Raw genomic sequence first — 10,974 nt, 5'->3', positions numbered from 1 at the left:
GGACAAACAAACCGGCCGGCGAGACCTAGATCTCCCCACTAGATCCAGTTGGAATACTAACCTTACGGCGCCGAACTCGGCCGGAGCTTGCTAGTGAAGCGACGGCAGGAGAAATCTAGGTCGCGCACTAGCCACGAGGAACCGGAGCGTCGACTCCGCCGTCGCCGTCGCCCTCTCCGTCAGGGCTGAATGAGACGAGAACAGGGGAGAGAGGATAACGGGCGGAAGGAGGCGAACCCCAAATCGATTCGAAATAATTCGAAAACGACGGGCCGAAAAGGGAAAGTCGATCGGTTACCAAAAATAGAAACGAGCGTGACACGCGTGACGCGGCGAAAAGGGAATTGCCTTCGCGCGTCCGCGCGAGCGCTCCGCGCCGACAAGATTCGCTCGCTCGAGCGATCGGTTGCCAAGAAGGGGATTCGTGCGATATCCATCATATGATAGAGACAACGTTTTGTCGAACACTAACACGGTACATGACCAATTAATTCATTGAGACAATTGAGGTTACATGGCTCTTGCGACATAACAGTGGAAGATGGACTTTCGTAGCAGTTAAAATGCGTAAAATATTATACAATATTGTTTGTGGGTGAACAGAACTTTTTCGTGAATAAAAACTATGTTGATATGTGTCTGGAAACAACGGAGATGAGAAAAAAAGTCAGTTGATGACTCACTTCATACTAAAAATCTATTGTATTGTACACACTGTAAGAATAAGGTTTTTTCGGAGGTAAAGATTTGCAAGCTAATACAATATATTAAGAAGCCCAACCAGAGAACTGTAATTTTGCTGTAGCTGGATATAATCAAAGGAGAGCTTTGCAATCAACAGAGCTACCATACAACTAAGTTCTTGTGAAGAAACAAATTTCAGCAATTTATGCAGGACAAACCGGCACTATTTAATTAAACACTTCTGCTCTTTCAAACTACAAAATGTAGCTCATGCAAAATTGAAACAATGCGTTAATTATCGTTTACTCACACAGAAGAATTTCCAAATAAGACCTAATTTACACAAACATGCTCATGTCAGGGTACAACTTCGTAACTTCAGACCAAAGTTCAACCTGGTGCAATGCATGCAAGAACTGAATAAATGCCATGAAATTATATATGCTGGAATACTGCCAATCCCAGGTTGAAAGCATTTCCTATTATATATAAGAAATAAGTTAGAGCATTTGAAGTCTTAACAATGTACTCTGATCTTAATTAGTGGAGAAGGCACTGCAGTCTTGTTTCCAACTTCCAACTACCAGAAAAGCACCTATGAAAACAAAAGCATTAGCTTTGATAGCCTTCAAGTGGACATATAGCTGATTACTTTAGATTATATTGTGACCTTATTAACAAAGATTCAGACGTTATGATACTGAAGGGGAGACAACAAGGGAGCTCGTACAGGGCAGAGGTAGCGATGTTGCCGGTGTTATCCGACGACTTTCCAGCCACTATTTGTACGATCTGCTGCGGGCCAAGGTTGTCCGGTCTCCACCAGTTGGGCTTATTCATCGACGATGTAGCGTACATGAAAGAATGTTAAGTGTATGCCCCTTCTAAATTTCTATATGAGGAGCCAACATAAATCTGCAATTGTGTGATTGCTAAAATTGGACTATGCTACTCTAGGAGCACAACACAAGTTCAACAAGTGTGTATCTCCCATGGATAGTTACTACCAATACTGCAAAAGCACAGGATAATCCATTGCAAAATAGGGTAGCGACTAAGATTCTCCGAGCACATGCTGCAGTGAACAGCTCGTGAATGTCTGAATATAAACTGTATGAGCAATATACCAGTAAAAAACCACATATGATGCTCTGGACGATGGATCACATGATCCCAATTCAAAGTATTAATTTCCGCACTATCCAGAAAATTCAAAAATCTCACATGTAATTGCTCACCATTGTTTTGGATTTTAATTTTCGTGAAAAAAATATGTAAGCAATGGACAAAATTCCAAGCCTTTTTCCACAACCTGAATATGCTACTCTAGCACCTCAATTTTGCTTTTGTTTTTCACCCATATTAGAAAGCAGCAAAAAATCATGAAACCTTGTCAGTACATTCGTACATTTACATCTGCGAGATTAGAGAGACCAGTTCAGTATTGCTGAAAAGTTGTATAATTTTTTCCCCAAAAACCAAAGAGCGTAGATATCTTAACACTCATACGCATACGCATCCACACTTCAGTAATGTAAATTAAGCTCATGAGATAGTCTAGTTCCATGTTTGAAAATATCCAAAACCTATACATAAAACTAATTATCACAAAATCAACGTATTTCCTAACTATGTATAGCTGCACCTAATCCTTGCAAAGGACAAAGAATCTGAAACAAAAAAAAAAACTGACAAGATTTCCGTTGTACCATTGGTCTAGTGGCAGGTAATTTTCTAAATCAACTTATCAATGACATGGTCTCCTCTTCCTATGAGTTCTCCTATACTATCCAGATCAAGGGTACAATGTAGTGTAAGTCTTTCCCAACTCTTCTGAGATCACTCGAGCATGTAAAAAAATTCTAAGGGCACATATTTGTATAACTATAGCATGTAAAATGGACCGGGCACAAACTTTACCTAGATTAAAAATTCTTGAAACTTTCCTGTTACATATTCCATGTCAGATAGACGCATGGCCTCATTTGTTATAGACATCCAATGAAGTATTACCTAATTATCAAAATACCTATGGTATAGAAGGTTAAATCACTAACATCAATGGGAAGCATTCAAACAAATATTCAGTGTCAAAAAAAAAATTCAATATCAAGTATACACAAGTCTCATTTGTGTGGAGCATTTTAGCTAACACATGGTGTACGGGTCAAATATATCAGTTAGGGAGAGCACATATACGGGAAGCATTCAAACAAATGTTCAGTTTCAAAAAAGAAATAAATATCAAATAAATGCATGATCTCATTTGTCTGGGGCATTTAAACAAACACATAGTGTACATGTCAAATAGATCAGTTTGGGAGAGAGAGAAACAAGCAAACCTGTGAGTAGAGGAAGATCCTGTGAGGACTGAGTTCAACTAGCAGGGCCGGCCCTGGGGAGGGTCTGGCGGGGCGGCCGCCCCGGGCCCAGAAAAATTAGGGGCCCAAATTTTTTACATAGGCTTACTATATATTGCAGAAAAATAATTAATATTTTTAGAAGCGCTTGGATCTACACTTTGGGCCTTTCCTTTTCCTGTTAGTTTCCGATCCGGCGGGCCGGCCAAGAATCCCACTCAGCGCATGTACGAGTCGAGTCATACGATGATACCGAAGGTCGCCTCGATACCATACGGAATAGAAACGTCGCTCCATAGCCTCGCCCAGGAGGTTTCCTGCTCTCCCAATCGTGGCTGCTGATCGCCGACCACACATGACGATCGATCTGCTTCCCTGCCTGTTGGTCCGCCGGCTGCCGCAGTCCCAATCCGGCAGTCCCCTGTACCCAATCAGGCAATCACCGAATATGCATAGAAGATTAAGATAGAAGGTAAGAACGCCCGGCGTTCTCTTGGATTTCTACTATCTGCTCTAATTCGCGTTCTAAATTTTAATTAGTTGTTGTTGTTCGTATTTGTAGGAGCGAGGTTAACTGATTATGGCGGCTGAATCCGGTGCTAAGAAAAGAAGAAGGAAACAGCAAAAACTTTGAAGAAGGATTTGATGTTGTCTACCAATGATATTGCATCTGGGCTGGGTGTAGAGCAATCCTTTCATGTAAAGCATCATGCTTCGAGGAAAAAGCAATTTGATGAAACTGAATGCGAGGAAGCAATCTTTCAAGCTGAGGAGGATTTTGGTTATGATCGATATGACGACCACATCTTTGAAGCGTAGATTTGAAAAACTCCAGTCATTCAAAAGTATGTTTAGATTTTTAATGAGTTCCAAATCCTTGAAATCGTAAAAAACTTATAGTAGGGGCCCAAAATTTTAGTTCCGCCTCGGGCCTTCGAAATCTCAGGACCGGCCCTGAGTTCAAGCACAACCGTGGTTTCATCAGATGGGGCTTCCGGCTTCTCCCAATGTGGACAGTCAGTGCCTCTAGGGCCATGACGGGTCGCCAATTAGAGGCAGCGTCTTCCAGGGAGAGAGAGAGAGAGAGGATCAGGCTCGAGTAGAAGGAAGGGCCATGGAGTAGGCAACAGAGAAATAGACAGGAAAGATGGTACCAGATTGGAGCCCCGCCAGAGACCAGGTCGACGCGGGGAGAAGATCTGAGATCGCATCCTTGCAATCTTCCGTCAGCTACGCCAACACCGGGATGGCCCCCTCGCCACCACGGCGATCACGGCAAGGAAGAGGATCGAGGAGATCTTAGAGCGGAGGTAATGAAGAGGACGAGGCGTGTTTTCCTTCTAGCATACCACAGAGACGGCGATTCCACCGACAACCGAAAGGTAACGCGAACCAGCGCGGCGCCGACAGGTGGGACCAAGTAGGGTGAGACTCGCTGGAGCAACCACAGACGCCCGCGGCCCTGGGAGCTTAGTGCTCTTTAGAGATGGTAAGGCTCGCCAGCCGCTAGGTGGATTAAAAATAACAAAACAAACTGATTTATTCTTGTATTGGCAAGAGTACCTTCCCATGTACACTAGTATACAGAGCTCTTACACTTACAGCATACAGACATACTCTTGAGAGTTCCAACACTGACGCTTATATAACTTTACTTTCTGAACATTTTCGAGGTGCCTAGGCTGAACCCGAGCTCAGGCCGATTCGGCACAGTAGTAACTTCACTTACAAAACTTTTTCTGCCGAAACTCACTTTCAGAACTGACGGCCATGGAAATTGTTACGATATCTCTTCAAGAAGTGGATTGCCAATTTCCAGATTCACATCTGACGAAACTGCTCGTTAATCATAGGTGGACAGAGGCGTCGCACATCTTTCAGAGTTCTGAACAATAGCACGACACAGTAGTCTGTTTGCACAGCGATCTTGAACCACACATAGACACGCCAACACACCACTAACCAGGTATGATAAGATGCACAGGGTGAAGTAAAATGACCAAACAAACTGATTTATTATAGCATTGCCTAGAGTACATTCCAAATGTACACGAGTATACAGAGATCGTACACTACAGCATACACACATACTCTTCAGAGTTCCAACACTGACGCTTATATAACTTACACTACAACTCTTCAGAGTTCCAACACTCTGACGCTTATAACTTACAGTAATAATACATACACATAAGCAAAACATCGTGTGTCCTCTTCAATCGCAGCATTGAAGAATGACCATATACTTATATAACTTACTCTACTAACACAACCTCTGATGACTACATATATCACTAACTAAAGTTTCTGTTCGACGTGACTGACTACAAGGGGAAAATCGTTTTGCCGTGGTATTTACATCTCCACATCCGGGTCAGAGAGCAAGCTGCTGAAGGATTCAGACAGATTGACGGTGACGCTCGCCAAGTTCTTGCCCCCGTAGCGCGACCGTGCAACCCTGCGTTGCTTGGGCGCCCCGGGGCCTTCGTCATCGTCCTCATCGTCTCCAGCAGCGGCGGCCTTCGACGGCGTCGCGAAGGCGAAATGCAGCTCTTTCGCAACTACAGTCTGCAGAGATCAAATTGTGCAACGCAATGTCAGTCTAACTGGGTTACGAATTTGGCTGCACGATTTGGGTTTTAGGGGTCAGGAAGAAAAGCGTACCGCTTCGCTGACTGGTTTGGACACTAGCAGGAGCTGCCTCAGGTCGCTGTGGTTCACCTTGCACAGGACTTTAATCTGAAAGATTTTGATCAAATTGTGATGAGCAACAAACACATTTTGAAACAAGAACTAGTTCGAAAGGGAGTAAGGAGTAGCACTTACCAAGACATCTTGAGGCAGCGACTCGAGAAGGCAGACGGCGTCGTCCATGTGGAACCTGATGCTGCGCTGCTTGCGCAGAGCCCGCACGGGCGAGTGCGGACCCGAGGGGCTCGGCGCCGGCGAAACGGCGACCCTCTTCCTCCCCAGAATCCTCGTGCTGCCGCTGCTCGGGAAGCTCAGGCTGGTGGCGAGAGTCCCCTTCGGCATGCTCTGTCCAACTGCCATTTTCCCCTTCCGCTTACTGAACCCTACTGCTCGCAAGTCTTGTGAAGAAATCGGCCTGCATAGAATTGAAGAAATGGTTATTCAAAACTTTTAGAGTTCAAATTGAAGGAAATCCCCATCAGAATGGGCAGTTCGCCGCAGTAATTCAAACTACTAATCGCATTTTGCTGGAGATCGAGATTGGAAAATGCTCAGACCTAGCAGCTATTCCACTAGAAAGGTTCGAAAAAAAGTTCAACGGATTTTCAAAACAAAATCCCCTTTGAACAACTTTCAACGGAACAGAGGCCTGATTTCACGGAAGTTCAAATCGCAACCTCCAGCCCAAGCAGTCTCAAGCAAATCGAACAAAACAACATAAGAAAAAAGTTCAGAGGTACTGGCCCGGAGCAGAGCATAGCAGAGACCCAAATTCGAAACAGAATAGAAGGAAACCAGATCCCACGACTGGACCGCAAAGGATAAAATGAACAGAGGAATGCGAGTGGATAACATACCTTTCTCTCTTCGCTCTCGGCTGAATGAAACCTCCTGCTATCCCTCACTCCGGATACACTTCCCTAATCCGAATCGACTTGGCTGATGAAGAAACCTTGGTGGTGAAATGAAACTAGTGCGTAGACGGCGCTAAGCAAATCCTATCTGCTAAGTAATGGTGGCGGCGAGGTAACTATGGAAACAGCTTGACCACCCCTGTTTCTGAATTTATACCAGCTCGGCTGCAGGGCAGGGAACCTACCTGGAACAGGAACACTCTTCTCTGGGGGCGTTTCTAGAAATGTGGCGGAACCGCCGGAATCCTATGCTGGGTGGTCGTGCTCGCATGCGTCATCTGCGCGCCACGGCCGCTGCGACGTAGGACGGCTCACTGACAGGTGGGACAGGCATGGGATATGGTCCACCTGTCGGCGTGCGTGGGTGTCAGACGAGTGGGTGAGGATAGTAGGAATGCGCGGAGATATTGTTTTCGAAATCGAGGTGGGTTGGCGCCCAACCCGCGTGGCGCATTGAACGCGTGGATCGGACGGTGGTTACGCGGCCTTACGCGTGGCGGATCGGGGTACGTGGCGAGATCGTGTGGAACTGAAAACTAGCCGTTGGAGGCGGCTGGGGTTGGTGATGTGGCGGCTGCGGCTGGGATCGGTACTTGGCCGCTGGAAAGTCGGTGGAAGTCGGTCGGGGAACAGGCTATTCTATTTTATTGGGGTTTGTTTTTTCTTGTGGTTTTCGTTGCTTCTACCCAAAAAAAAACTGTGGGGAAGAAGGATTGGTACTACGAACCTTCGTGGACAAGGAAACTGTAAACATGAGTTGCACGCTCTGCCGACATTCGGTCCACTTGTTCTCTCGTGATTTGAAATCTTTGTATTTCGTCACGACCCAAGTAGGAATATCAAGGTTGAAACACTGTGTAATACTACTTCGTTTGTTCTGATTTACTTCCTCCACCTTTAAAATGTGTACGTTTTCTTTTAAAAAAATGCCAACTTTTTAAATTTTGACTAAAGTTTTACACAAAAAAAAATTTACTACATTATTGAACAAATGTCATGATGAATTTAGCAATATTAATTTAGTGTCATAAATGCAACTACTTTTTTGAAAGAGTTGGTCAAAGTTAATAGGGTTTGTCTTAAAACATGTATTAACGTATTGTTTGAGGATGGAAAAAGTAATCAACATAGAAAAATGAAATAAATTATTGTTGCATTTATAGTATTACTTAGATATGTGAACAACCAATTTAATCTACATTGAAAATATCAACAACCAACAAAAACTGGAAAATTACTTTTATTTTCAGTTGTTAACTAAAATCTACAATATATACTATTTCGGAACAAAATTTATGGCTACAATGTACACTATTTTAGAATGGAGGGAGCATGTCTCTTCCAATCGTTCCAACTACGTTTATTTATAAAAGAAACAAAGGCTTTATTTTTTTTACAGCAATAGGTGCGAGAGGATGTGGTGTTTTTCGCTCTACTAACTTATGCTCTTGATTTTAAAAATAAGTTTTAAAAATATTCTAAAATATTAAAAAAATCTGACAAAAACTGACGCGCGTTAATGGCTTGTTAATGAGGAAAACTTGTTGAAAACTGGACAACACAATGCAACATGTGGTCCCGACACGAGTCAACGACTATCCCTCCTAAGCAGCAAAAGACGATAACTACACCTTGACAACCGCTTCGGGAGCCACCGCTCTGACATTAGAACTTCTGCAACCCACGCACACCGGTTCCAGGCTCGCTCCCCAGCGAGGCTGATGACACTTCAACCAAGCATCCAGAGCTGACGCCTGACAACACGACCACGAAAGCCACGCAAGCAACACAATGCTAATTTTGAGACTCAGGATGACGAGGGAGGTGAAGGAAATCCTCGACGATGCCTCCAACGATGGAAGCGACACCCCCCTACCGCACCATACTCTGCCGCCCACACGGCCCAAGGCACGGAATTACCACCACCACACTACCAGAGTCGCCGCTCCGGCATCCCCACGAGGAGGACACTCCACACCAGCCGTGATACCCCCTACCGCACCATGCCCAGGCCAAAACCTCCACTCACCGCACACAATCTGGGGACGGTGTCCTAGCCTTCAGTCCGCATGAGTCCCATAGCCCCACACTCACCCCCGAATACACACTCCCCACGACGGACACAAACGAAAACCAAGGACAAAGGCACAGCTGTTGCGCGCCATCTCAGATCTAGGCCGAACCGCACCCATCTGTGTTGATTGGATGAGGGAGACGACCGCCACCACTGCCATCGAGACCCGGGGTCGCCGCCCCGACTTCCGCACACCGGCGACCCGATCTCCACCCCTAGCCGAGTCGAACGTGCACCAACGTGACGAGCAAGCTCTAAACAACTAAACCACCCCTCTTAACCTTGGCAATAGGGCCTACCGGCGCGGAAGAGGCGAGCGGCAGATGCAGCGGGGACTGGGCACGCTATCATCTCCAGTGCCGCCTGTCGAGCCACACGCGAGCCTCTAATGTTTAGTGTGTAAGAGTATTTTAAATTCTTCAGGTCAAAAGTTTGTCAAGGTTATTTTCTGGGAACTGCTACATGTATGTTTCTTTTTAGCGTGTCCAGGACCGGCTCTGGCCCAGGGCAAGAGGTGCGACAGCCCGGGGCCCATCCAATACGGGGGCCCATATCTGCTACGTATTAGGTACAGTGTATAGTAGATGGAAACGAAACATACTCATTGATCGCGATTGACGACTCCTTTCCCTCGATCGAATCATCGCACGGAGTTCAACATCGTCTGTCGTCTCGCCTTCCTCGCCCCACCTCTGAGATGGAAGCACGGGATTGTTGGACAGATCAAGATCGGCAAGTAAATCTCGATTCGAAAACTCAACAAGACGCAGCTGGCCGGCTATAGTTTTTGTGCTGATCCAAATTATCAATCTGTGACAGCTTGTTCTTTCTTTGTACAACAATAGCAGGCTACAAGTGCTTCCGTTCAGCAGTCCATTCCTTTCAGCTCATTTGTGGAGGTGACAACCTTGCTGTGTCAACAAATGCACCGACGTAAGTCTAGTTTCTCATGATTTACTCGAGGTTTGAAGGTTTGTTGGCACAATTTTCTCTTTTTTATACACTGTAGCATCTATGAACATTGTTTGAAACAAAGGCGTATCAGATTTTTGATACGACCGAAGAATGATCAGTGTTAATTAGTTCACACAAAAATTATCTGTCCATGTATAGCAATCGATTTTTTTCTCCGCTGGGCCCACTGATAGAGCCGGCCCTGAGCGTGTCGCATTAGAGCAAGTACAATAGAGTCCGGTCAGCTGACTATAAGATACTCCCTCCGTTTCAATCTATAATGCCTATAGATTTTCTGCACGGTAATTAACGCAAGTCATTTTTTAACACAAAACCCCTTATTTTCAGTCTATAATGCATATAGGAGATTGTACCGTAAATCAGTTCCCAGATTTTATGCACGGGATCAGATCGGTTTTCTTATTTTCTGCTATTCAGCTGATCGGTTGAAGGGGTTCTTTACAAATAAACGCAGATCTACTCTTATATTATGAAACAAATGCAGAAAATCTATAGGCATTATAGATTGAAACGGAGGGAGTATTAAATAATATATTTTAGATGAGTTGGAGGAGAGAGAAGGGGAGAGAGAAGAGAGGTGGGCTACTATGCAATAGCCAGCTCTTGCACGTGCTTCTAGGCATCTTGTGAGAGTGAAAGGTGGGCCATATATTAGTAAAGTACTACATTCTTATAGCCAACTATTGTACATGTTAGCTATATGATGACTATAAATGATATGACATCTTGTTATAGCCAACAGTTGGCTATACTATTGGAATTGCTCTTAGAATATGTCCGCACTACAATTTTACAAAGAAAAAAAGAGATTGGTTCCAAGTGGAGCAAACTCTTTGTTGGTGGGCATGCAATTGTTTGACCAGCTCCGCTTCATCCGCGGTTGGCGGCTGCTGCAAAGTGGCTCCTGCTAGTTTTCTTTAACAAGAATCAGCGGCTCATGATCGCCGGTTTCCGGATTGACTGGGTCCAGCGCAACCGTGTGTTGCCAGCTTCAGCCATCCCGCGGCCAGGATTTCGATAAGCCGGATCTCCTTTGCCTGGCATTATTTTGTTGTCTCGAGGAGGCCGGACACAGTCCCAGGCCGTACCGGTGATTACCACGTGTGGGGTTCCCGACCATCCTTTTGCCTCCACGCGCGGACGTGCCCACCGGCCGCCGCCGCGTAGCCAGGTACAGTGTTTGAGCTCTGGTGGCGTGGAAGATACAGGCCGGTCGGCGCGAATGCCGACGCGTAGCTCTACCCCCGTGTGTCCAGAATCGGAGATCCGCGACGTT

The 10,974-nt window shown here is 45.4% G+C and overlaps 1 protein-coding gene across 1 annotated transcript; it reads right to left on the bottom strand.

Moving 5' to 3' along the window:
- Window positions 1–5,399: 5,399 nt before the first annotated feature.
- LOC124673043 (F-box protein SKIP27-like) lies at window positions 5,400–6,101 on the bottom strand. Its single transcript, XM_047209177.1, has 3 exons — window positions 5,871–6,101; window positions 5,709–5,783; window positions 5,400–5,612 (listed from the first exon to the last, which is right to left on the bottom strand). Exons 1-3 carry the CDS (start codon window positions 6,093–6,095, stop codon window positions 5,400–5,402), a joined length of 513 nt encoding a protein of 170 aa, XP_047065133.1. The 5' UTR covers window positions 6,096–6,101.
- Between the last annotated feature and the right edge of the window lie 4,873 nt (window positions 6,102–10,974).

This window comes from Lolium rigidum, chromosome 7 (assembly GCF_022539505.1).
Source record: "Lolium rigidum isolate FL_2022 chromosome 7, APGP_CSIRO_Lrig_0.1, whole genome shotgun sequence".
NCBI classification, from domain to species: domain Eukaryota; kingdom Viridiplantae; phylum Streptophyta; class Magnoliopsida; order Poales; family Poaceae; genus Lolium; species Lolium rigidum.
Note: the sequence above shows the minus strand (reverse complement) of the source record. Positions and strands in the feature narration are given on the sequence as shown.

Bases quoted from the DNA above. Each gene is read 5' to 3' on its own strand.
- LOC124673043 (XM_047209177.1), bottom strand. From the start codon at position 6,095: ATGGCAGTTGGACAGAGCATGCCGAAGGGGACTCTCGCCACCAGCCTG. The intron at 5,784-5,870 runs GTAAGTGCTACT...AAAATCTTTCAG, and splicing joins CGCTGCCTCAAGATGTCTTG to ATTAAAGTCCTGTGCAAGGT. The intron at 5,613-5,708 runs GTACGCTTTTCT...TGATCTCTGCAG, and splicing joins CCAAACCAGTCAGCGAAGCG to ACTGTAGTTGCGAAAGAGCT.